Genomic DNA, 25,903 nt, shown 5'->3' on the forward strand with positions numbered 1-25,903 from the left:
GTTTAAGTACTTTATGTCACAGACCACATTGTCATTTTGCCAGATCACGTCAGTTTATCACCCACAGTGTCTTGGGAGTCCAGCTCTATTAATGTGGCACTCTCTCCTCAGCCCTAATATACTAGAGAGTTTTCAGTACCCTACTTTTACCTTTACCTTTAAGAAAAGCAAACCCCTCTTTTCTTTCTCTCGTGTCACTTCTAAAGTGAAAGAGCGGCTGAAATAAGCAATTGCTTGGTAATGAAGACTCATTGTTGCATCTCTTTGACCTTTTCCAGTTCATAAAGTAGAGTAGTTTCAAATGAATGACTTTTACTTGGACTGCATGCAATCTTGGCTCATCAAAATGGAGAACTGTGAAGCCATTTGAATTATGCCATGCGAGTTTTTGCCTCTGGGGAAAAAATGCTGTGGCTTACCTTTAAGTACAAGTTACAGTTTATTCACTTTAGCTGGAGCCATTTTGAAAATATGTAGGAAGAACAACAGCTAATTTCTCATTGCTGACCCTGGCCCAACGTGGAGAAACTTCACTCAACACGGATTATGAAAACATCAGTTTTATTGTAACATTAACTTTACTGGAAATTTTGCTGGAAAATTATGAGGCCACAACTTTTATTGGCAACAGCTGCATGCATGGGGCTGTATCAGGTACATTAGCTGACCCCAATGTGGCAGGATGTACAGACCCACCCACAGTGGTCCCGCTGTGGGCATCAAAGGATGGTGGTACAGGGATGGACACCAGGATGTGAGCCACTAGGTATATACCCCTGCCACTTGGGAAGAGGCTGCCAGCCCTCCCTACTGGGCATATCCGCCTTAAGCCTCTCCCCAAAACCCCTTATTGGGGTCCCCAAACCAGAGGAAAGGGGCATGCAAGCCGCTTTCCCCAAAAAAACTGACTGCAGTACCCCATGCTCCACTGCCCAAGTTGTGATGAATGAACAACAATCTGAAACACATGCAACAATGGGAGGGAGGGACGGGACAAAGCCAGAGGCGGACTGAGCCCCTTTGAGCGATGCGGCCCAATTTATCCTCATAACGAGGACCGGAGGAAAACCACCTGGCTCCACGTGCCCAGCCGCGCTGATGACTCAGCTCACCTCCCCACCTTTGCTTTCGTTTCTCCCTGGCCCTGGCCAGCAAAGGAGTCTCCCACTGAGCTGGGAAACCTTTGCTTATAGAAATATATCCCTGTAATATAACTAGTCAAATTCATTCACTTTACAGTGCATTTTCATCACAGATTTAACAGGCAGCAGTCAAAACGCTACAAAAATTCTGTGTCAGCTAATTCTATTAGTTGTCCAATTTGCAAATGGTTATTCCACAGAAAATACCGGGCAGGCTTGTTTGTGCATACTCATTTCAAAAGGGCACTTCCTAAACTGAAATTGAAGTTTTATAAGAGGCCTCATACTTTGTGGACCTGGAATGGTTTTACTAGCAGAAGGGATAAAGGTGCACTCCAAATAAATGGCAAAAATAAGCAACACAGCCTGTTAAGGAATTAGTGGTTGTGCTGCTTATTTTTTACCATCACTTGGGCTTGTAAAACCATTCCAGATCCACAATGATTCTATAAGCTCCAGAAGATCTTGCATCTCCAGCTGATTCAATTTCAGTCAATTTACCTTCAGCCAGTTCTTTGGTCTCCCAACTCTGTGTCCCTGCATTCTTTTCTCACATGAAGAAACCCTGACGACCATGAGTAGTGTCATGCCATAGTCACCCTGCACGTACATTGTCTATTCAGGAAAGATATCTAATCATTAGTGCTCGCTGAGGAAGTATCAATCAATCATTTCTGCCTACTAGCGAGCAATGAACTTAACAAAAGGTGGTCATTCAGCTTCTCCTTGCATTGCAGTGCTTTCAAAGTCAGGAACTTATGAGCAAACTGTAATTAAGATACTTATAGCCAGGCAATTTATTCATTAAGATTCCATTTTGTAGAATATCATTAGCAAACTACAATGAAAGAATACTAGAATATGATAAAATTATTGAGACAATTATCACAGTTATGTGATTACAATAAGCATAACCATAGAAGTTACGATTGCTATGTGTAACAGCTAATTTATAAGGTTAATTAAGTATAATACTAACATATGTACCATTTGATGAGAATCCATTGAAACTAGCATTTTGTGCCGTAGTCCAGCATATTTCAGTGATTTCAGTAAGCTTAACCGTAATGATGGAAATGGGCTCAGACTAACCAGGCTATTGGCCAAAATGTGGCAAATAGCTTCATGGGGGTGGGAGAATGGGACTAGTCACAAAATGGCTGCCATGGGGGCTTGGTTCAATCACAAAAAGTTAAGAGGTTCCACAAAGTCTAAGGAGCTTCTTTCTATGATGGAGGTAACTGCTTCCATATGGGTGTTCCCTGTATACACAAAGATGATGCCATGTAGGTTCTTCCTACCCCAGTGAAAGGAGGAAAGCCAAGTTTGGCTCTTGGCCTTGTGGAAGAGATGCTTTGGTGAAGGAGTACGTACGTGCCAAGAAACACATGAATGCCAAGGTCCCCTTGGATACCATATTGGGGACCACTGCTCTGCAAGATGGTTTTAGTATCTCTGAAGCCTCAAAGAGTTTTTAGTTCTCCCTGACTGTCAGAGAACAAGGAAGCAGTAGACAGGGATTTTTGTTTTTAAACTAAAGGTGTACATGCTCAAAACTGCTTTTACTATATTCATAATTACTGATAATTTATTATGGCCTGTTGAACGGTGTCTACAGAAGCTCTAATGTAGAACTCTACCTTTTGAAGCTGAGCTTCATTGAAATCAAGGATTAGCCTGTTTTCAGTAAATCTGGCAATCTCACTTCCATCTGATCATTACATTTTATTCTGAGGTATCAAACAGTGAATTAGTTTTTCTTTTGGACAATGAGCTCATTATAATGAAAGCAAATCTGAGTGACATGGAAAAAATCATAATGACCTGCAGTATTCAAGTACTGTGTTATTCAGTTGGCAGTATCAGATTCCTCCTAGGACATGCATCATAGGAAGAACTCTTGAACTCTTCTGATGATGTTGCTATGTTTTGATTTTAATGTCACTTCTTATCCCATGGTTGACTTCTTACTAAATATTTCATTTAGAGGTCTCTGAGCCATAAAACTGTTGTGTGCCCTCTGGAACAGACTTGGTGTGAGCTCTTGACCCAAAGAACCAGAAATCACCACAGAGACATTTAGAATCCAAGCAGATGGCTTTTACTGGTCAAATAGGCAATACAGTGCACAGAAGATAAAATGACAGCTATGAGTGTCTTGCTAGCTAGTTGGCAATATAAGGCTTGAAAACAGCGGGAGATTACAAAGCATCACCAAAGCCTAAACAGAGCACACTTTCCCAGGCTTTGGTACGTGGAGCTGTCCTTGAGGTCTGGACGGTTCAGCAAAGGAACAGAGGCAACATAGAAACTGAGATAACAGCCTGACATCCTGCTCCCCTTAAGGCCCCCTCCCATTCTGCAAGGGGGCTGGTCTGTCTGGGTAGGCAATGTGAAAGGCGTTGACGAGTTTGGGGGCGGAGACATCCCGTGCGCGAACCCATTCGTCATAGGCAGGGGGGAAGTGTTTCCAGCGGACCAAGTATTGCAAGACTCCATGGTGTATGCGGGAATCCAGGATTTTAGAGACTTCGAAATGTTCTTCCCCCCCCACCATTATGGGCTGTTTAGGAGGCGGCTCTGGGTGCCATTGCGGGGAAGCAACATGGGGCTTTAGAAGGCTGATATGGAAAACGGGGTGCACACGCCTCAGGGTTTTGGGGAGAGACAGTTCCACCGTGACAGGATTTATGATGCGAACGATGGGAAATGGGCCAATGTACTTAGCATTGAGCTTATGGCACGGACGGGTGGAACGCAGGTTCTTGGTGGAAAGGTATACCAGGTTACCCACTAGCGGGTCCCCCCCGGGGGAACGATGCTTGTCGGCCTGCGCCTTGTATTTGCGCTTGGCTCGGTCAAGGTTGCTAACCAGCCAGGGCCATGTGGTACGGAGGGTGTGTGCCCAAGAGGCAATGTCGGCATCCCCCTCCCCCTCCAAACCTTCTATCGGGGTGATAGGACCGAAGTCCTGTCCATACACCGCATAAAACGGGCTGAAGCCTGTGGACTGATGTACAGCATTATTGTAAGCATATTCTGCAAAAGGCAACAGTTCTAACCAGTCATCTTGGTGGTAGTTGACATAACAGCGCAAATAACATTCAAGTACAGCATTGACACGTTCGGTTTGACCATCCGTTTGGGGATGGTATGCACTAGACAACCCCTGTTCCACCCCCACCAATTTGAGAAAAGCTTTCCAAAACTTAGCAACGAAACTACTTCCGCGGTCGCAGATTATTTTGCGCGGAAACGAATGTAGTCTAAAGACATGTGACACGAAGAGGCGGGCCAACTTCTGAGCGGAGGGGATCCCCGCACATGGAACCAAATGTATTTGCTTAGAAAATAAGTCAGTGATAACCCATAATACAGTTTTTCCCCCGCTGAGAGGGAGATCCGTCATAAAATCCATAGCAATCACTTCCCAGGGTCTGTTGGGTATTTCAAGTGGTTGCAGTAGGCCTGGGGGCTTGCCTTGAGAACGTTTCACTGTGGCGCAAACAGGACAGCTGCGAATAAAAGAGTCAATGTCAGAACGCATTCCCCCCCCACCAGAATTGTCTGCGCAACAGGTGAAGGGTTTTCAGGAACCCAAAGTGTCCAGCTGTCTTTACTCCATGAGCCAAGTGTAAAACGTCTTTTCGGAGCGCTTTGGGCACATACAATTTCGAGTCTTTGTACCAGGAGCCTCCTTGTTCGATTACACCAGGAGGCAGGGTTTGATCTGAGCGTTCCATAAGGCATTGTTCCCGAAGGGACTTTAAGAAGGATTCGGAGATGGGGCCCCCCCCTTGGTCATAGTGGCATCAGGAGCAGTCATGGGGGTTGACGAGGGGGAAGCGCTTACTTGCGGTGGTGTGCAGACTGCAGGCGGCAGGGCGGCCGGTAGAGCTGGAGGAGCGGGAGCGCCGGCCATCATGAGTTTCGGTTGCGGAGGCGGCTGGGCAGCCGGTAGGGCTGGAGGAGCTTGCGCTCCGGTTATTGCGTGCTTCCGTTGCGGCAGCGTTTGGGATCGAGTTTGTACAGCTAGTACAGGCAGGGCTTCTCTTTGTGCGGGTGTAAATAAAGAGTTTGTTGGCCGATCGAGTTTCGCCGGGTATTGAGGTAACCGGGAGAGAGCATCTGCGAGAACGTTTTGTTTCCCAGGGACATGCTTCAGGACGAAACGAAACTGAGCAAAGAATTCTGCCCAACGCTGCTGTTTTGCGGACAATTTATGGGACCCCGTGAGGGCAGCTAGATTTTTGTGATCGGTCCAAACTTCAAAGGGGACTTTAGACCCCTCCAGGAATTGTCGCCATAGAGTAAGTGCATGGTGAACGGCCGATGCCTCTTTCTCCCAAATGGGCCAGTTCAATTGGGAGTGCGCAAACTTCTTCGAGAAGTAAGCGCAAGGGTGAAGGAGACCATCCGGTCCTTTTTGAAGAAGAGCCCCTCCCATAGCCACGTCGGAGGCATCGACTTGCACAATGAACATTCGATTCGGGTCTGGGTGCCGTAGCACGGGTTCCGAAGTGAAGAGGCGTTTGAGGGCTACAAAAGCGGTTTGGCATTTATCAGTCCACAGTATTTTAGCGGAGGGTAAAGTAGCCAAGTTTTCTTTACCCTTGGTTTTCAGCAGGTCGGTAATGGGTAGCGCCACTTGGGCGAAGTTAGGGATGAACCCGCGATAGAAATTAGCAAAACCTAGAAACTGTTGCACTTGTTTGCGGTTGGTAGGAGGGGTCCAATCGAGAACGGATTGGACCTTGGTAGGGTCCATGCTAAGGCCATGGTGGGAGATTATGTATCCTAACAACGTTATTTTGCTCTGATGAAATTCGCATTTAGCCAACTTTGCAAAGAGTTGGTGATTGCGCAGGCGCTGCAGAACTTCTCGGACCAGAACTACATGCTCATCCATGGTTTTTGAATAAATAAGAATGTCATCCAAATAAACCACCACTCCGCGATACAGCAAATCGTGGAGGATTTCGTTGATGAGTTGCATGAAGACCCCCGGGGCCCCTTTCAACCCGAAAGGCATCACGAGGAATTCAAACATTCCAAAACAGCTAGAGAAGGCAGTGAGGGGCTCGTCTCCTTCGCGGATGCGGACCCGGTAGTAGGCTTCTACTAAGTCCAACTTGGAGAATATATGACCCTCCTGCAACTGCCCCAAAATATCTGATATTAGTGGTATAGGATAGGCGTTGGCTTGAGTAACTGCATTTAGTTTTCTGAAGTCAATGCATAGGCGAAGGTCGCCCTCCTTTTTTCGGACGAAAAATGCAGGGGCTGAGTTTGGGGCATTCGATGGGCGAATGAACCCTCTGGCAAGGTTTTTGTCCAAAAAGTCTCGTAGTACAGTGCGCTCGGAAGCGCTCATAGGGTAAATTTTACTCTTGGTTAGTGTGCAGTCCTTTACCACTTCAATTGCACAGTCAGTGGCCCGGTGGGGGGGTAAGGCATCACATTCTTTAATGTTGAAGACATCAGCAAAGTCCTGGTATACATCAGGGAGGGATGGCGGTGATGGGACTTCGGAGATTAATGCCGAAGCGGGTGGAGACAGCACCGCAACTTGCTGTCGGTGCTGGTCGCATTTGGGGTTGGCAAAGGAGATCGTGTTCATGTCCCAGTCTATACTGGGACTATGACCTTTAATCCAGTTAATTCCCAGGACCACTTCAAATCGGATAGGGGCTATGGTAAAGTCTATTTGCTCCCAGTGGGAGCCAATTCCCATCGCCACCCCTATAGTGCGATGATCAACTGGGCCCCCTTTGAAATGGCTCCCATCCATTTGGGCAAAATGGACGGGGGCTGGTAAAGCCTCGGACTTGACTTTGAGTGCTGCAAATGTGGCTTCATTGATGAGAGTGCGAGCGCAACCGGAGTCAATAAGTGCCTTGACAGGCAGTTGGGGACCCCCTTTATAGTGTTGTAACACTGCGTCCACATACACCGTACTTTCTACTTCTTTCACCTTCGTCGGTTTCGTAGGTTTTACAGGAGAAACTGCGGGGGTCTGCGGGGACGTTCCATTCACCGCAGACTGTGACCGGTTATTAGACAGGTCAAGAGGCGAGTCCAGGTTTAGCACTGGGGTATCCTGGAGATGATCCCTGTCCGAAGATGGAGAATTGTCCCCCACTGGGGCACTTATAATCCGAGACCCGGAGGGGTCTGTAGAAACAGGAAGATCGGGAGAGTCTCTGAACAGAAGTGCAGAGGGTGTGAACCGACCTGGCGTTGTACTGCGGGCGGTCGCAGCGCCTCCGCGTTGAGACCTTCCCCAGTTTTGTGAAAGGTCAGGAAGCGAGTCCAGGGTTAACGCTGGGGTATCCCGGGAAAGATCCCTGTCCGAAGACGAAGAATTGTCCCCCACTGGGGCACTTGTAATCCAGGACCCGGAGGGGTCTGCGGAAGTAGAAAGTGCAGAGGGTGTGGGCCAACCCGGTGCTGTACTGCGGGTGGCCGCGGTGCCTCTGCGTTGAGATCTTCCCCTACCTGGCGTTATACTGCGGACGGCCGCGGCGCCTCCGCGTTGAGACCTTCCCCGGTTTTGCGAGAGGTCAGGAAGCGAGTCCAGGGTTAATGCTAGGGTATCCCAGGGAGGATCCCTGTCCGAAGACGGAGAATTGTCCCCCAATGGGGCACTTGTAATCCAGGACCCGGAGGGGTCTGCAGAAGTAGGAAGTGCAGAGGGTGTGGGCCGTCCCGGTGCTGTACTGCGGGTGGCCGCGGTGCCTCTGCGTTGAGGTCGTCCCCGAGCTCGGGGCAATGCATTCGGTCGAGGGAGTTCCAGGCGTTGAGGACATGCTGAAACAAAGTGGTTCATCGCGCCGCAAACGAGGCAAGCTCCCCTTTGGAATCGGGATTCGCGATCTCGAGGGGGCCGTGCTGATCTCTGCGGGCAGGGAACGGAGACTTCGGGGGGAGGCTTTTGGTCTCCCCTCACCTTGGGTCGCTGACAAGGTAGTATCTCTGCCGAGTCGGCAAAAGAGATCTTCAGTTTGGGTGGTCTCCATGGAACTGGAGGTAGTACGGGTGCTGGTGTAGATCCAAGCAACGGGACCCCTGGACTTCCTGGGGGTGGCAGGACGGGAGCTCTGGGGTCCCCTGGCGCCACAGGCACTGCTAGAGTTACTGGCAACATGGGCGTTCCGCCCAGAGGTGCCGCAGGTTGCTGCGGTTGAGCCTGATCCGGAGACCCTGGTTGTGGAGCTGGGGCCGAGCCATCCGGGTCGGCTTGTATCTGCTGCAAGCAGTCGTTGTCGTGAAGCAAAACGTGCATTTGACCCTGCAAGTGGGCCACCCGGTCTATGTGTTCCCGATTGTGCTGTCGGAGCAAAAACATATCCTTGCCCGCATCACCTAAGCGACGGGGCTGGCTGATTCGGAAGTTTGCAGTCCAGAGAGTTTCCTCATAGTGCAAGTCCTCTTTGGTTCCCTTACGATCCGCTAAAACTTGATCCGTTTCAAGTTTGGTGGTCAGGGTCGTGGTCACTAGTGGCAGAGCTTCCTGCTCCCATGCCGACATAGAGCCGGCTTGATCCGGAAGATCCAGTTGCGGCAGGACCTGAACCGCTAAGGTCGCTGCGTTGACGCCAAAGACGGGGGTTGACAGCTTAGCAATCCCGGCCATTGAAGCAGTGGTCTAGGTCATTCCGTGGAGGAGCGCAACCATCCGTTTTGCCAGTACTTTTAACCCGGCTCCGCACAACCGGGCCAGTTGAGCATCCTCCACTAGACAATCTGACACTAGGAGGTCGTGGCGGGCGCTGGCCTCCACGCTACGCCCTTACAAGTCCAGTCAGGCGGCTACGTTCCACTTCTGCCCGCTGAACGTAGTCCAGGGCTTCCCCAAAGGAAGGTATCAAGGAGGAGACCCTTCCATAGCTCCTGCTCCGGGGAACAGATCCACCGGGAACGGGCTCACTCGGAGAGCTCTGTAGTAGCTCCCATCCGAGCGGCAGGTGAGCCACACGGGGCTCCAGGCACGGTAAACTCACTCGGAGAGCTTTGTCTTAGCTCCCATCCGAGTGGCAGGCGAACCCTCCTGGGCTCCAGCCTGACTGATGAAAAGGGTGATGAAGGAGATAGCTGTCATAATGTGAGCTCTTGACCCAAAGAACCAGAAATCACCACAGAGACATTTAGAATCCAAGCAGATGGCTTTTACTGGTCAAATAGGCAATACAGTGCACAGAAGATAAAATGACAGCTATGAGTGTCTTGCTAGCTAGTTGGCAATATAAGGCTTGAAAACAGCGGGAGATTACAAAGCATCACCAAAGCCTAAACAGAGCACACTTTCCCAGGCTTTGGTACGTGGAGCTGTCCTTGAGGTCTGGACGGTTCAGCAAAGGAACAGAGGCAACATAGAAACTGAGATAACAGCCTGACACTTGGCCACACAGGAGCTATTCATAATCACTAAGAAATGCTGCAAATATTCATCCTTTTACATCACCAGTGCAAAAACCTGTATGTTTGTAGTCATGGTTATCAAGAGCAGGTGGATTGGTGTGGGGGGACCAATAGCAACTAGATGCCCAGATAATGTGCTATTAAGGTAATTGCTCATGCAATGCACAATGATGCTTTAGATCTGGATGATACTGCTTAGGGAGAGGTGTGTGCTTTTTAATGGGGAATATGACATGCAATAAAGACTAACCCTTTCTTTCAACAATTCCCTTATTCTGGCATCAAGAAATGTGTAATATTGATTTAAAATATCTTTCTAACATGTTTTGTAGTGCCTTTGAATGCCTATGGAAAACTCACAAAGATAACATCTGATCATGAGTTCCATTTATTTATATGGATTCTGTGTTATTCGAATAGCCACAGTAGCTCCCAAGCCAGCTTACAATAAAAAAACAAACTTCAGTTCACAATTCAAATTGAATTTAATGTTGTAACCAAGGGTCATAGTGTGCCATAACATAAGCATCCAGTTCACAATTAGAACAATTAAAATTACAAAATAAACCAATTCCTGTGGCAGAGAGCAGCACACCATCAGTTGCAGATGGATAAGGTTGCCAACCTCAAGGTGGTGCTTGAAGATCTCCCGCTTTTACAACTGATCTTCAGGCAACAGAGATCAGTTTCCCTGGAGAAAATGGCCACTTTGGCAATTGGACTCTATGGCATTGAAGTCCCTCCCCTCTCCCAACACCACCCTCCTCAGGTTCCACCCCCCAAAATCTCCAGGTATTTCCCAGCCTGGAGCTGGCAATCCTACAGATGGAAGCTAGTACATGAAAGCTTCTGTCACAATATAGCTGTTAGTCTTAAAAGGCTATAAGTCTCTTTGAATGTTCAAGATGTATCCTTGAACTGGACATGTGTCCAGTCTTATCAGGATAAGAGATGCTATTGAATTTCTCATTCCTGCTTGTTGGGAGGGGAAATCTCCATTTCAGTTTCTGTTCTCATTTGCGGAACTCCAACTTATGAAGATTTGTTTTCACAGCATTTTCCCTTTCCTTGCATCTGTTTTTTCTCCCATTAAAATTAATACATTTTAAAACATTATTTTTGTATCAGTAAATGGCATGTCATACATAAGCGGCATAAATGTGATGTAAAAGACACAAAAGAATAAATAAAACTGAATGGTGAAAAAAGGCCTATGAAAGCAACCACATACAAAATAAATAATGCAAAGGATGGATTTGTATGCCCTAAATCATCATTGGTGGAATGTGCTGTGAAGCCAGAGCCAAATTACGGCAACCCTGTAATGTTTTCAAGGCAAGAGGTTTTCAAGGCACAGGTGATTTCTTTTCATAGCAGCCTGGGACTTCCTTGATGGTCTCCCATCCAGCTATTAATCACAGTCAAACCTGCTTACCTTCCAAGATCTAACTAGCCTGGGACATCCAGGTCAGGACAACCAGTCTCTCCATTTTGATAATATGATGCTCAGGTTCATTTGCATGCACCTGAACTGGATCTTGTGTAGTGTTCACACCGCTGTAGTGTTGGAGAACGGTGGCCAATAGCCAAAGCAGCTCTAGCTAGGTCTAATAACCCAACATAATTTGGATCTGCCTTTTCTCACCCCTTCCACTGCCCCCCCCCCCGCATGGCATATGGCAAGCCTTATTGGAACTGAGGGAAGTTTCAATACCATTTAACATGGAAGTCTGTGTTATAAATGTGATGCTCCCCCATCTCCAGGGCAGGGTCCCCAACCTCAGTTGTTTCTCCCAGACTAAAGGGGGGTGAAGAGGAGGCCCTCACTCTGGCTTCAGCATTGGGGAGGAAAGGGGGTTTCAGCACTCTGATCCTTTTTCTTTCCTGAGCTGGCTCACTCTGGTCTTCTAGGAGCTTGGTACCTTCCTTCTTCCTTAGCCAGGTGTGGTGCCTTCCCTTCTATGGGATTCTCTGGCCCCACCCCTGCCTGGCCTGTATCCAATCCCCTTCCACCCGGGAGGCTATAAAAGGGCAGGCTTCGCTTCCCCCTGCTGCCTGTCTCCCTGCCCTGCCCCTTGCTGATCAGGGCTGCCTCTCAGCCTCTCCCATTCCGGCCTTCCCCAAGTCCGACTTGGCCTTCCCTTCTGATCATGCCCATCCCCCCTGTTGCCTGGCTCCCAACCTTGTTCTTGGCTGTGTCAGAGTGATCTGCCTGGGTCCCAGCCATTGCCTTCTCCTGGCCTTCCTCAAATGGGTGAGTCAGGCCGCCAGCCATCCTCGGCTTGAGTACCGGGGCGGGGTTGAGTTGGGGCTAAGCATTGGCTCCCAACAATAAAGGAAAAAATGTTTTTAAAAACCTTATTGCTTGATTGGGTTCATTGGATCTAATTTCCTGTGAAACTTGTTAGCAAACAAAAGCAGCCTTCTTATTAGTTTTTTTTTTTAAATTTTGTTTCAGTGTCCAGACCTATCATGTAAGCAGGACTTATTGGCTTACCTGGAGCAGATCAAACTCTACTCCCACCAGCTCAAAATCTGCAGTCAAGTTAAAGCTGAGATCCAGAATTTAGGCAGTGAGCTCATTGTGTCAGCGGTAAGTGCAAATTGCCTGGAGGACATTTCCTGAGACTATTATCTTTTGGTTCCAACCTGCGCTATAATCAGAACTGGATGTCAGCTCCTAAGATGATATTTCAGTCCCTTGGGGTTGCGGCACTGGGGCCTCCATTTGAACTTTATAACTAATGCGAATGTTGGGGTTTTAATTTGGTTATAAATTAAATCACAGTTTGCTTCTTTATTCATTTTCTTCTTTCTTTGAGGGCCAAATAACACTGCGCATGCAGTCATGTGTATCTTTTCTCAGACATTTTTTAAAAGAAAGCAGCCACTGAGCTTCAATGGAAGTACAGGGGAGAGGGAAGAGCCTGCTTAACTATTTCTCTTCCAGCAGTTTTTAGGCTAAAAAACCTCCAAGCAGCTGGCTAAAAAACCTCCAAGCAGCTGCACAGAAAAAGTAATAGATTTTTTTTCTCTACAAGAAGAAAAGAAGCTGGGGGATGATTTGCGGTGAGTAATTACTAATTAAACACAATTTCTCTGCCAAAATGTAGTCTGAGAAACTGATTTTGGTTGGGGGGAAAGTTGGAGAACAGATGCATAGAACTGAGTATTGAACTGGACATATCCAAGGATTTTGTCTACCTTCTAAGGTAGAAAACATACAATTCTACCTAACTCGTTAATGGTAATTCCATTTCTTCCCCTTTACTGGATGAAGATTCTCATCTTTTGACAAGCACCATCAAACTAGTCCCAGCCTCTCAAAGGGAAAGAAGACTATTCTGGGTGAATGGTTTCATCTACACTACTCATCTTTACCAAATACATGGAAATGGCTGTGGCCCATCTTCTTCAGTTAGGTGTACCCATCTCTATACTGACAACGGGCTGCTCATGGTCGTTGCCCTTCAACAGCACCTCTGCACCCTCATCCACCTTGTCTCTAATCTGGGTGTGAAGACAGGACAAGCCATTCAGTGTTAGCTTTTGCTTAGCATCACTATTCTCCATTTTGAATGCTTAGAAAACTGTTTATAATTGTAGAGGCCTAGCAGAGACCATGAAAAACAAGATGCACCTGCAGCCTGTTACCAAGCAGATAAAACCGTGCAAGGCCGAACCAGCCAGCATACCAGCCTAACTGGGAGATAGTTTTCATCTGTGAGAAGTTGGGAGGGGGGAATAATTGCACTCTTCATTCCTAGGACCCAATCTAGCTTGAACCGGCCTGAACCATCTAGAGGCTTCTTTGAACCACTGTTTCTGATTGGAAGTCAGGGGTCATCTGACTACAGTCTAGATTGCCATAAGTTTAGCCATGCTTATTCTATGTCAACCATTATCGACTATTATCATCACCCAACTGCTTTAGCACGTTACTCTGCTCACATACAGCAATGCTGCAATGCAAGAAACTAAGGCCTGAACCAGCTTAGCTTAAGAATAAGGAACTTCAGCTATATAGTAGAGTTGTAAATATAACCAGCAAGACTTTGTTATTTTCTTTCCCAGTGTGTCTTTAAGATTACTGTACTCGCATTTTAATTATTTTCTTTTTAATTTCTTAATAAACCTTTTCATTTAAAAGGTGATTTGAGTTATTTGACCTGACTCGGTTACGTTACAACGCGGTTGGGGCTCTGGAGAGGGCGGCCAGTCGTGATACTGGGTGTGAGGGTGAATGCTTCAAAATCACATTTTTCTCTGACTCAGTGAATCAAATTCATAGGAGCCATTCTTGACTCCACAGTCAGTCATGCCTTTCAACCATCCAAGAATGTCCACACTATAATTCACCTTGCTCTTCTTTTCACCCGTTAACACACCAGTCTGCCCTCCAGATACAGTGCCTCCAGGGTCTCATTGTCTCCACAACAGCAGTAACACCATTGATAAGGCTCAACATGTGTCCTCTCCAACTATGGTTCAACTGCATTTTCAAACCCACACTCCATCACCAATCTCAACTGATAACACCCCCCAAGGATCCATAAATATCTCCTGTGGTGACCACTCCTTATGAGAGCCATTCGGTCTGTGCCAAAAACAACAACAGAAACCAGTCTAACTACAGATACTTCCCTGTGAGGATGGGGTACTCATTGACAGGATCACTCCATCAGCCATTCGTGGACACCTTGGGAAGCCAATCGCCACATCAGTGTGTTAGAGTTACTGATAATTTGCAGGTCCATCAGTGCATTCTGTCCAGTCCTACAACAGATCCATCCAAATCCTAATGAACTATGTTTGATCAATGAACTATGTCAGCAAATAGAGGGATGAGCTTTATCTCCCTGTACTTCCTTGCCACTGTTGTTGCAAGTACAACATAGAGAACAGGGCCACCCATATGCCAGGATGCCACAACACAAAGGCCAATGCTCTAAAAAAGCTAGGCGACTCAGTCCATGAGTGTCTCTCAACAGCTCGACTCTTTGCATCTTCTTCAATTGGTGGGGCTGCCATGGTGGAGCTGCACGTTTGCTTTGCAGAACTACCACAAGTTGTTCTCTCCCATCCTCCTGAATTCCAGAAAAACATCAATTTGGCATTATTATGCCTCTAAGTGTAATGTTTCTGTTTCTCCATTCTGGAATACTTACTGTTCTGGTGTCAGTGTCAAAACCCAGATATTTTTCTGCTACTGGCTAGCTGAGCCATAGCTCAGGTATAGCTGGCTAGCTGAGGTATAGACAAATACACCATGGCAAATATAAAATTAGACTGTAAACATTTCATTTTTACACTCCATTAAATAGTGGAGAAAGGTATACATGGCACGTAGAACATATGCGCATTTACATTCATGTGAAAATGGCATCACTGTGTAATTCTGTATTCACATCTTGCAGTAGCACCTACTCCTAAATAAGCATCTTTCTCATCAAGAAGAATATGTTGTGTAGCAAACGTGTGGGGTAGATGAATTGCCCCGATGATTGAGAATGTAGAAAGGACACTTTGCTTCAGGGCTTTCTTCATTTTGATGTAAATAAATAAGCACTTTGTGAATATGTTGAGTGGGAAATACATTGGAGAATGCAAACCTGCCAATAAAGTGACAGAGTCAGCATTCCTTGAAAAATTGCTGAGCTACCAGACTGCTTTCTTAAATGGTCCACATTCCTACTGGCACTGGGATAGTTTGAGAAGCAGCATGATAAAGGACAAGATCTGGCAGAATATATAACATTCTGAAGTTATTCTGGAGCATGACTAGTTAAAGCAATAAATAACAGTCATTAAATAACTCTCTAGTTAATTCCTCTTTATTTTCCATTAACCAGGCCTTTCCATTTGGGTGAAAGATGGTACTTCTCAGGGCTAGACTTCATGGGAGGCTGCAGTTCTGTGACAGCAACTCCAAATGTGTCATCTGCCTCTGAAAAGCTGCTTTACTGAAGAAATACAGGCATCCATTTTGTGCCTGACTTTGTTTTCTCTTGCAACTTAAAATCTATTTTCAATTGGGAAAGTGGTATAGAAGAAAAGCCTTTTCTTCCCCTGTCTCTCTAGGCCAGTGGTTCCCAACCTTTTTTTGACCAGGGACCACTAGGACTTTTTTGTTCGGTGCAGGGACCCCAAGGTTCAAAATAAAAATTCAGAGAATTTGAAATTAAACTTTAATCATAACTGTTAGTTAAACATTAAACTTAGAATAATATTTGAATATATATTTTTATAATAGAAAACTTTTAATTGAAAATATTAATTTGTTATGGGTTTATAACTTTGTTTTGCGGACCTTAATTTAGTTCTCGTGGACCCCTGGGGGTCCATGGACCCCTGGTTGGGAACCAGTGCTCTAGGACAACCTACAGCCCCCCAAAGCAGCTGCTCTTCTGCAATCAAATTGCACACTGTAGGACATTTGATGTCCATCTTCATGTATATGGCGCCCTAAGAGTTGGTTCAGCTGTAGTCACTCTCCTGTAGTTGCTGTTGGAAACTGAAAAGTACTTGCTGGTGATTCATGCATGTGGAGTTAGTTGACCTGCTCTCTCTCCCCCCCCCCCCGTTGCCATAAGAAGTAATGTTAGAATACCCCATGTGCCATTGTGTAATGTTAGCGTGTCAGCTTCCTCCAGGGACATGGGGCACTGATGTGCTAATCCTGCATGAAGTCTCTATGGGGACTTATTCATCTGCTCATGCAACTGTAACTATATGTTACAATTTGGGGTGCCATTGAACACTTTTTGTCCTCTATTTACTGATTTTATGGGGCTGTTTTAAAATATTTTTATTCTATTTTAGTGTACATTAAGTGTACATTCTATTTTAGTGTACATTAGTGAGCTGCTCTGAAAGGCTAGCCTTAGCTGGGGAGAGCAGGGTAGAAATGTAATTAATTAGATGATAGATAGATAGATAGATAGATAGATAGATAGATAGATAGATAAGAAGGGTTGGTTTTTATATCCCACTTTTCTTTACCGAAAGGAGTCTCAAAGCAGCTTACAATCACCTTCCCTCCCCCCCACCACAACAGACAGCTTGTGAGGCAGGTGGGGCTGAGAGAGTTCTGAGATAAATGTGATTAGCCCAAGGTCACCCAGCAGGCTGCATGTGGAGGAGTGGGAAATCTAATCTGGTTCTCTAGATTAGAGTGGAGGAGGAGGAGTGGGGAATCAAAACCGGTTCTCCACATTAGAGTCTGCTGCTGTTAACCACTACACCCCTCTGACTGTCAGAGAGTAGAGGGCAGCATGGAGCAAGATTTCAACTATATATTCCCCACATATGGATTCCCACCATGGCCACCAGCTTTTAGCATCAGCCAAAAGAGAACAAATGTCTTTGAACCGACCCTGAAAATGAGGGCAGAGGAGGAAGGCATCAGAGGGGAACAACCAGTTTCCCTCTGCCCAAAAAACCCTATGGGTTCTAATAAAGTTCTCATCATGCTGCAAAGTAAACAGAAAGCTGATAACATATCCAACTTTTCATAATCATCCTAAATATCACCCACTGGCAGAATAAAAAATGAACTGCTAAACAAAAAAGAACATTGGACAGGAAATCAATGCAGCACGAGGAAAGAAAGAAAAGCATTTTACTTCAGGCAACTCCTTATTTTTGTGTAGTGAATTTCCCCCTTCTTCTCTTACACTTCTCTTACACAAACACTATGAGTTCTCCCCTGCAGTCTCTTCTTTATCTTTGTCTACCAGCTTGCTGAGTTAAGAACAAAAAAATAACTCTGCTGAATCAGTCAAAGGTCTATCTAGTATTATCATGATTCCCAACTTGGTCAACCAGATGTTTCTGTAGGGCAGCAAGCAGAACACAAAGGACAAAATGTCTCCCTCTTGATGTTCCCCAGTGACTAATATTCAGAAGAATACCGTTTCTGGCCATGGAGGTTCCATTAAGCCGTGACAGCGTCAGATGGACCTATCCTCCGTAGATTTGTTGAATTCCCTAAATTTGTCTCCTCCCTGGCCTCTGCTGGAAGCATAAGAGATAGAGCTATGTGTCATCTGCGTATTGATAGTAAATCAGCCCAAATCTCTGGATGACCTCTTCCAGCAGCTTTACATAGATTTTGAAAACCATGGGGAACCAAATGGAAACCCTGTAGGACAGAGGCCAAGGGACAGAGTAGCAGTCCTCCAGCACAACACTCTGAAACCTATCACAGAACAGCGCCTCCCAGTCCCAACCCGAAAGGTGGTCCAAAAGGATACCAGGATGCCAAAGAAGAGGCAAGATAATATTGTCCTCTAAACCACAACAAGGAATGGCCACTGCAAGGGCTACAGTAGAACAGAGAACATTATAGTCCTTGAACAGAGAACATTATAGTCCAGTGAATGGAATGACTGAAGAATGTCACGGACTATTGATAACCAGAGAAACTACAAAGGGCTTATGCACTTGGGGAAGATTCAGTGAAATGTTCTAGGATACCTTTTCTAAACAAAAAATACCAGCTGACAGAGAAGAGAATTTCTTTTGTTTGAAAGATTTCTTTTCAGAGGGGTTGCCTCTCCCATGATGTGTTATCACAGCTCTGTGAAACACATCTCAGAAACATTTCTATCTAGATCATATGTCCAAAAACCGCATAGGTCTTCTCTTCTATGGAGCACTGAGGGAAGAAAGGGAAGAATAAAACAGAGTGTAAAATTGGAGAATTGTGTATCTAATTGTGTATTTAATCTGAATATGGCCCCCATGAGGATTAAAAAAAACGACAGAATGGGAGCAAGTACAGATAGAGGGTACTTTTCCACAGACCTGGGGGCTATCCAGGTTTGCAGAAAAATCCAAAAGTAAAATTGGGCGGAAGACCAAGTTCTGGCAATGCAACATTGTGAGATCTTGGTGGCCACCTTGAGGGATGCAGGCTGGTGAGTGGGAGTGGTGAAAAGGAAAGGCGGCCACTCCACCATTTGCCACTGCTGTGTGAGCAAGATGGGCAGAGGCAGCACTGCTGCAAGTGGGTGGGTGGGAGCCACCATGCAGGTGGGATTTGGCTAAATCTCACAGGTTCATCTCTGGAGAACACTCTCTCTCTCTCTCTCTCTCTCTCTCTCTCTCTCTCGTATGAAGGCTAGCTTTTGCTTAGTGTTGCTACCTTTTAACTTGGTAACTGATAGGTAGTCTAGATATTCATGCTGTCAGTGTGGCAAACTAGTAGAACATCACAGGGTTTATTGGAAATGCTGTATGATCAGGGGTCATTCCCTTTTATTTTTATTAATTATTAAATATGGATTTAGAAACCTGGTCATTACTTTCTAATTTTTGTTTTTGCACTCACTTTGTCCTTTGGCAGCAAGAAAACACAGAATATAAATTCTAGAAATAAAGAAATAATACACAGCCATTTTGATTTTTTAGAGTAGGTGGTAGAGCAATTGCTATATTTCCACTACATCTCTACAAAAAAACTTAATTCTTATTTATTTAGAAGATTTATATCCCACCAGATTCTGCCTGAGGCAGCTACGCTTAGAGCAATCTGGGGAGGGGGGTAGATCCACGGCGGTGGGGAGCAGTGCAGCCGCACTGCCTCCTCAGAGGCTTCCTGGCTGCCAAAAAGACATTTAAACGTAAACTCAGCAACAGCACAACAGGCTAACAATAAGAATTATAATCCCAAACATTCAAACAAAATAATTTCATTGAGAATGCATGATATGAGGCATGTCAACATGAACTAACATGTTTCAAAGAGGTACTTTTCCAAAGTGGTCACTACTCACTGGTCCTACATGAGGAAGGTTGTTTATGTATACATCTCCTTTTTATTGCATGATATGTAGACTGATGAAGTCATTGTTCGAAACAGCAGACATCTGGTTCTCTGTCTCTTCTATCAACATTATTGTTTATTCACTATATTATTGCTTTGTTGGGACTGTGATATACCCATTTACCTGCTCCAAGTAGAATTTGGACTATTTTGTCTCACTTTGAACTTTTCAGTACTAGCTCATGGATGTTAGTTCATGTTGACATGCCTTATATTATGCATTCACAATGAAATCATGTGTTTGAATGTTTGGGATTATAATTCTTATTGTTAGCCTATTGTGCTGTTGTTGGGTTTAAAATTAGTATTTCAGCACTGGTTGGTTATTTGTATTTGCTTTCTGAAAAGACATTTAAAACACATTAAAAGTGAATAAAAAGAAAATGCCCCCATTGACTGCAGCGAGGCTGCACCAACAAAAAAAGTGGCATAGCAACACTACAGTGCAAGGGGGCATTCGCTCCTGGGAACACCTCTCAGGATGCCAGTGCGAGGGCATGCGCCCCTGGAATCCTGCCAGGAGGCAGCACTGGCACCCGAGCCCCATGCTGCTGCGTCACATCCCAGCGCCGGCATGGATGCCATTTGTGATGCCGTAAGTGCCCCTTATCCTGGGTTGTGAGCACTTACACCAGTGCAGGGTCACTCCAGCTCCTATGGGCGTTCAGACCCCCACTCTTTAGGAATGAACTGCCCTTCTTATTAGATTTTTTTAAAAAACAAAACAGCATATTCAACATTACCATTCGCTACCTCTGGAAACCTTTACTCCTGCTAAAGTGGGATTCTGAAACTGAAGACAGGTCCAGTAGGAATTTGTTTGGCCACATGATTCTGTGTTGTCACAAAAACTCTCCACCAATAATAGGATGTTTCATTATTTTGATCAACGCTCCTGAACAGTGGGCACGGCCTCAAAATTATGCAGTGAAGAAGGGGGTAGCATCATCATCATCATCATCATCATCATCATCATCAAGCCTTTATTGCATTAGCAAAGAAAGCCATAGCAACAAATACAGGACAGGGTGGAAATTCCGCCAAAACAAAATGGAGAAGAATGGGCCTCTGTTTCCTCTATGGAAAGATGCCTCCACCAAAAGGCTTATTTGGCGGAAAGTTTAAAGGCGTTAGCTTCTGTCTTTTCACTATATGTTCTATCGTATTTATTTTGTATAGAATTCTAGAAGAAGTAGAGTTTTTCTTTTTTTAAAAATCACATCCAAATCTCATCTGGGACTCATGAGCCCGGCCATACCCAAACCTTTACAGCAATTAAAAGCCAACACTCACCTGTCCTTAGATAACAGGAGTGCTTATAAAGGACACACGCACAAAAAACCACCAGTTGTCTGCGTATGACACCTTTTTTTGCCTCAGCTGTCTTTGTCGTCTTATACGCTGCCATTCCTGGCTTTTCTCTTTGCTGCAACCTTTCTGTGTTACAATGCTTCAGAAGAGTTTCATATTCTGCTCTTTTCATTCCAGTGAAAGTTTAATTGATAGTCTTGCCTGAGGTTACATTTTGGATGCTTCAGGAGAATCCACCTGCCACCCCCTTTAACGGCTGTTCCTGATTTACAGATACTTGATTTCCGGCCAATTCTAACTACGTTTCGCTTTTGCCAAACTCAGTTTCATGTCGACCTTCTGCTTTGATGGCATGGTGTATGGCCTGCCCCCCTCTCGCTGTTTTTGTTCTCTGCCAGAATCTGCTGCAGATATTCAGCTGTTGCAATAACGGATTAGTTTAGCAAAATGTAGACAAGTCCAAAGTGTCCATTTGTCTTTGTCTTCTTGCTTTGTTTTGATTTTAATTCTCACGACCTAAGAATTCAGTCATAGGCAATTTTACACCCTTCTAAACCCGTTCATTTTAATGGAGTTAAAAAGGCTGGACTCGGATTAGAATTGCACTGTTCATCTTGCTCATCATTTTTCATTTATATTTTTTGGCTATAAATACTGAAACGTTTAAGAGCAGAAGGGAGCAAAATAATATCAGTTTTGGGAGGTGCAGAGAAATCCAATAGAATAACATTTTAATGCTTTAAAGACTAACAAAAATATTTTCTGGTACGGTATGAGCTTTCGTGAGCCACAGCTCACTTTCTGAAGAAGTGAGCTGTGGCTCACGAAAGCTCATACCCTACCAGAAAATATTTTTGTTAGTCTTTAAGGTGCTGCTGGACTCTTGCCCTTTTCTACTACTGCAGACAGACAAACACGGCTACCCACTGTGAATTTTAATGCTTGTTTACTTATTTAGATATTTTAAAAGCAAAGGTAGTTCCCTGTGTAATCACCGGGTCATTACAAACCCATGGGTTGATGTCACATCCTGACATTTACTAGACAGACTATGTATATGGGGTGGTTTGCCATTGCCTTCCCTGGTCATCTACACCTTACCCCCAGCAAGCTGGGTCCTCATTTTACCAACCCTAAAGGATGGAAGGCTGGGTCAAGCCGGCTACCTGAGCCTGACTTTCATCGGGATCAAACTCAGGTTGTGAGCAGAGCTTTGACTGCAGTACTGCATCTTACCATTCTGTGCCACTTTTTACCCAATGGGGGCCCAAAGCAGATGACAACATCATTGTCCACTCCACCCTTTTACCCTCACAGCAACAACCTTGTGAGATAGGTTAGGCTGAGTCAGAGTGACTGGCCCAGGGTCACCCAGTGACTTTCCACAGTAGAAGGGGGATTCAAATCTGGATTTCTAAGATCCTAATGTGGTACTCTACTCAGTGCACCATTCTGGATTTCATTTCATTACATATTAAAACCCCTCAGTAGACAGAGGAACTATTTACTTCACCTGATTTTGGTTTAATCACATTTTTTCATGTTAATCCTGATAATTCATGGATCTTAATGGACATCACACCTGGCTATTAGTTTTTAGTCATCAGATGAGCAGCAAAATGATGTACTGAACTGGAGTCCAACAACTTGTGCTGAAATGTAATGTATACTACATCGAAATATTGTCGAAGGCTTTCACGGTCAGAGTTCATTGGTTCTTGTAGGTATCCGGGCTGTGTAACCATCGTCTTGGTATTTTCTTTCCTGATGTTTCGCCAGCAGCTGTGGCAGGCATCTTCAGAGGAGTAACACTGAAGGACAGTGTCTCTCAGTGTCAAGTGTGTAGGAAGAATAATATATAGTCAGAAGGGGGTTGGGTTTGAGCTGAGTCATTGTCCTGCAAAGTGTTAAAGGTAATGTGCTAATCATTGTCCTGTAAGTATCAAGATAATGTGCTAATGAGGGTGTGGTATGTTAATGTGGAACCATTGTATCCTGAAGTGATCTGTTAACATCGCTTCAAAATACAGGTGGAAGGACCACAAAGGTGAATGCTCCATGTCAAAACTTTCATGCCTCTGGAAAGCTAGTACACTGTGGGGAGGGGGGAGAGAGAGAACAATTTCTGCACCCAAAAAGGCATGGGGGGGAAAGAAACAAGTGCTCTTGGGGCTGCCACACCACTTACCCATTCCAGATTGGGGCCTTGTAGCAATTTTTAAAGAACCACAAATGCTTTTAAAATGGAATTGGCAGCCACAAAATGGAACTGTGGCTTCTGTCGCTTGTATTTTGCCCCGAGACTCTGGAAAACTGTTCCATAACTTAAGGCCTGCCACAGTATAAGCCCAAGATTGGTACTAGCAGTACTTACAGAATTCTAGGTAGGGACCAATAAAAAATCTTGCTGGGTTCAAACAGGGAGAGACTTTCAAATATGTGAGTGCAATGTGTGAAGGGCTTCAAAAGTAAGAAAGAGCACTGAAAGCTTTATATTATGACTCTAATCCTGTAGCAAACTACATGGACCAAAGAACTGAACTGAAATCTGCAACTTGATCAGAAGCTCACTGAAGCGCACATTAATTTCAACTTGAAGTCCAACTGATAAAATGATTGTCTCATTTTGTTGTCAGAATTTGTGCATTTGAAGAGGAAGAAATCTGGTGCCAGCTGACATACAGTTCTTTATTACTGGAGCTCAGTAAGGTGCTCGAGTTATCATTTCCAAATGTGATATTAAAAAAATTCCTTTGCTTTCAGCAGAATGAGTGGCTACTAATGGAGAAATTGAATCAATGCACATGCAAATTAAAAAAAACCCACTAACCATGTTAAAAGCAGCAGCCATCCTACTAGCTTTGTCTTTTGGATTGCTGGCTGCAACTCTGGAAGATTCTTTTGTTGACAAGAAACAAAGGACTGCACTGGCTGTCAAATAGATGGAGTACCATTTAGAAAGTCTATTAGCCCCCAACAGCAAATTATTAAGATGCTTATCTTCCATAATTGGTCAGATCCTTTGATTAAAACAACAAATAGGAATTCAGGGAATAGAGGTGCTCATTTTTATCAGGCGTTCCAAAATGGACCAGAAGGGCTGGGGCACACAGTTGATCCTTCACGCAACCCCCAGGAGGTGGTGGCTCTTGGGGGCATGAAGATTCACTACCCAGAAGTTTCCTTTCGCGTGGAGGCACTTTTTTGGCCAGATGTAGTCCACCTATCATCTTGGGTCCAGGACATTTGGCTACACACCATCCAGCATGGCCTTTGAGAAGGTTGTAGCTGTAAGTGCTTTGGCACAAGTTGGATGGGTGCCAATGGTCCCTGCCCCTCTCTTGTGGCAGTGTTGGCAGGGGGCTGGATCCATTTGGGGGGAAAGCCGGCCTGTGTGCCCCCTTTTCCCATTCCCAGGGATCCAATTAAGGGATTTGGGGGGGGGGAGGCTTTGCAGGGGACATGTCCAGCTTGGGGGCTGTTAGAGCAGCCTCCTTCCAAGTGGCAGGAGAATCACTAAGTGGCTCAAGGCCTAGTGGAGTACCACATACTGCCATTACATGCTACTTCCCAGCAGGAGGGCTGGGAGTAGGAAGTTGTTCATGGGTCAGCAGGTGGGTCAGCCGATGCCATGGATCCAGCCCCTATGCTATGCCAAGGCTCTGTCCAGCTGTAACCAATAAAGTTGTGGCTGTTTTACTCCAAACCCATGTACTGGTTTTGCTTGCTGTGGGGTAGGTTCATTGTTCTGCTCCTGCTGCCCTCTCCCTCCATTTAGCACTTGTTTGACAAGCTCAGCATCTTACCTCATCACCCTCACAAAAAGATTCTTTGTGCTGACTCTTGATTTGACCTTGGTGTGCATGTTCAGTAGGAAGTTGGTCCTTCTCTCTGTGGGTTATATACCTCTTTCTCTATACAGTTAGAATAAAATAACCATCTCCTATTCTAGAATTCATTTATAACTGTTTTATTCAAAACATTCAGCCTTTATACCATATTCATTTTGCATCTAATATAGCCCAAGTTACAGAGCTTTGAAATCACAAGGGTCTGGGGAGAATTATATTGATGTATTTATTAAAATATTTATATCTCACCTTTCCACAATGCCCAATAACACAGAGAAGTTAAAATACATCAATACATCAACTAGTAGCGTAGTCTCACTTCTAAGCAAAATTAAAGTGAGTGTATCTTTAGGACAATGATGGCGTGAATTGAGCACATTTCTGTTGGTTGTTTACACTGATGATCCATGCAGGAATTACTAATTCTGTATGTATTGAATGTGATGCTGGTTTAAATCAGTATTCTTTGTAGGGGCCTTTGACATGTACATTAAGATATTTGACTGAGTAGTCCCATTCTAACACATATATAACTTCTCTGATATTATATTATTTTGTAAATTTGTCTGAGTACAATGAGCATAAGGTGTCAAAAACATAACAGTGTTAAAGAAACTCTTTTTAAAAATCATGGGCTTCTATTCTCCAGTATTGCAAATTACTGTTGATCCCTGTATGTTCATGCTGTTTCATTCCTTACATCTAGTGTACAAAGGGAAACAAAGATCAACTGCATTTTAAATGTTTATTTCTGAGTCAAGCTAGCCTAATTTCTAAGGCTAACAGTCCTGTTTCTTATTACAGCTGGACAGTGTGACTTCACTCATTCAGGCTGCCAAAAACTTAATGAATGCTGTGGTGCAGACAGTGAAGATGTCCTATATCGCCTCTACGAAGATTATCAGAATTCAAAGTCCTGCTGGCCCGCAACACCCTGTGGTGATGTGGCGGATGAAGGCTCCAGCAAAGAAGCCTTTGATTAAGAGAGAGAAGCCGGAGGAAATCTATGCAGCCGTCAGGAAAGGTTCAGCTAAGAAGAAAATCCATCCCGTTCAAGTCATGAGTGAATTTAGAGGAAGACAAATAAACTGAGATTGTTATTCTGTTCGCTGCGAAAGGTTTCATATACCAAAACTTCGATCTTTTCAAATAGTTTTCCCCCTCTTGTTTAACTCCATAAGAAATAGTAACCACTGGCACCTTCTTTTCAGATGTTTAACATTTATGGGAGGTCATTTTTACATGAAGAGCTCCCTCAGGCACATATGCAACCCACTTTCAGTGTTGGCCTCCACATTTACACATGTGCTTGAATTTTGCTCACCAATGCATTTGATTTGGCATCGTAA

General features: G+C 44.8%; 1 protein-coding gene across 1 annotated transcript in view; it reads left to right on the top strand.

The window, feature by feature from the left end:
• Positions 1 to 25,675, top strand: part of CTNNA3 (catenin alpha 3) — a 955,294-nt gene extending 929,619 nt beyond the window's left edge. Inside the window, exons 16-17 of the mRNA XM_056849344.1 lie at positions 12,022 to 12,156; positions 25,359 to 25,675. Of these exons, the coding sequence (XP_056705322.1) occupies positions 12,022 to 12,156; positions 25,359 to 25,646 (423 nt within the window). The 3' untranslated portion in view covers positions 25,647 to 25,675. The remainder of the gene's footprint in view (positions 1 to 12,021; positions 12,157 to 25,358) is intronic.
• The last annotated feature ends 228 nt before the right edge of the window (positions 25,676 to 25,903 follow it).

This window comes from Euleptes europaea, chromosome 5, assembly GCF_029931775.1.
Source record: "Euleptes europaea isolate rEulEur1 chromosome 5, rEulEur1.hap1, whole genome shotgun sequence".
In the NCBI taxonomy this organism is placed as follows: domain Eukaryota; kingdom Metazoa; phylum Chordata; class Lepidosauria; order Squamata; family Sphaerodactylidae; genus Euleptes; species Euleptes europaea.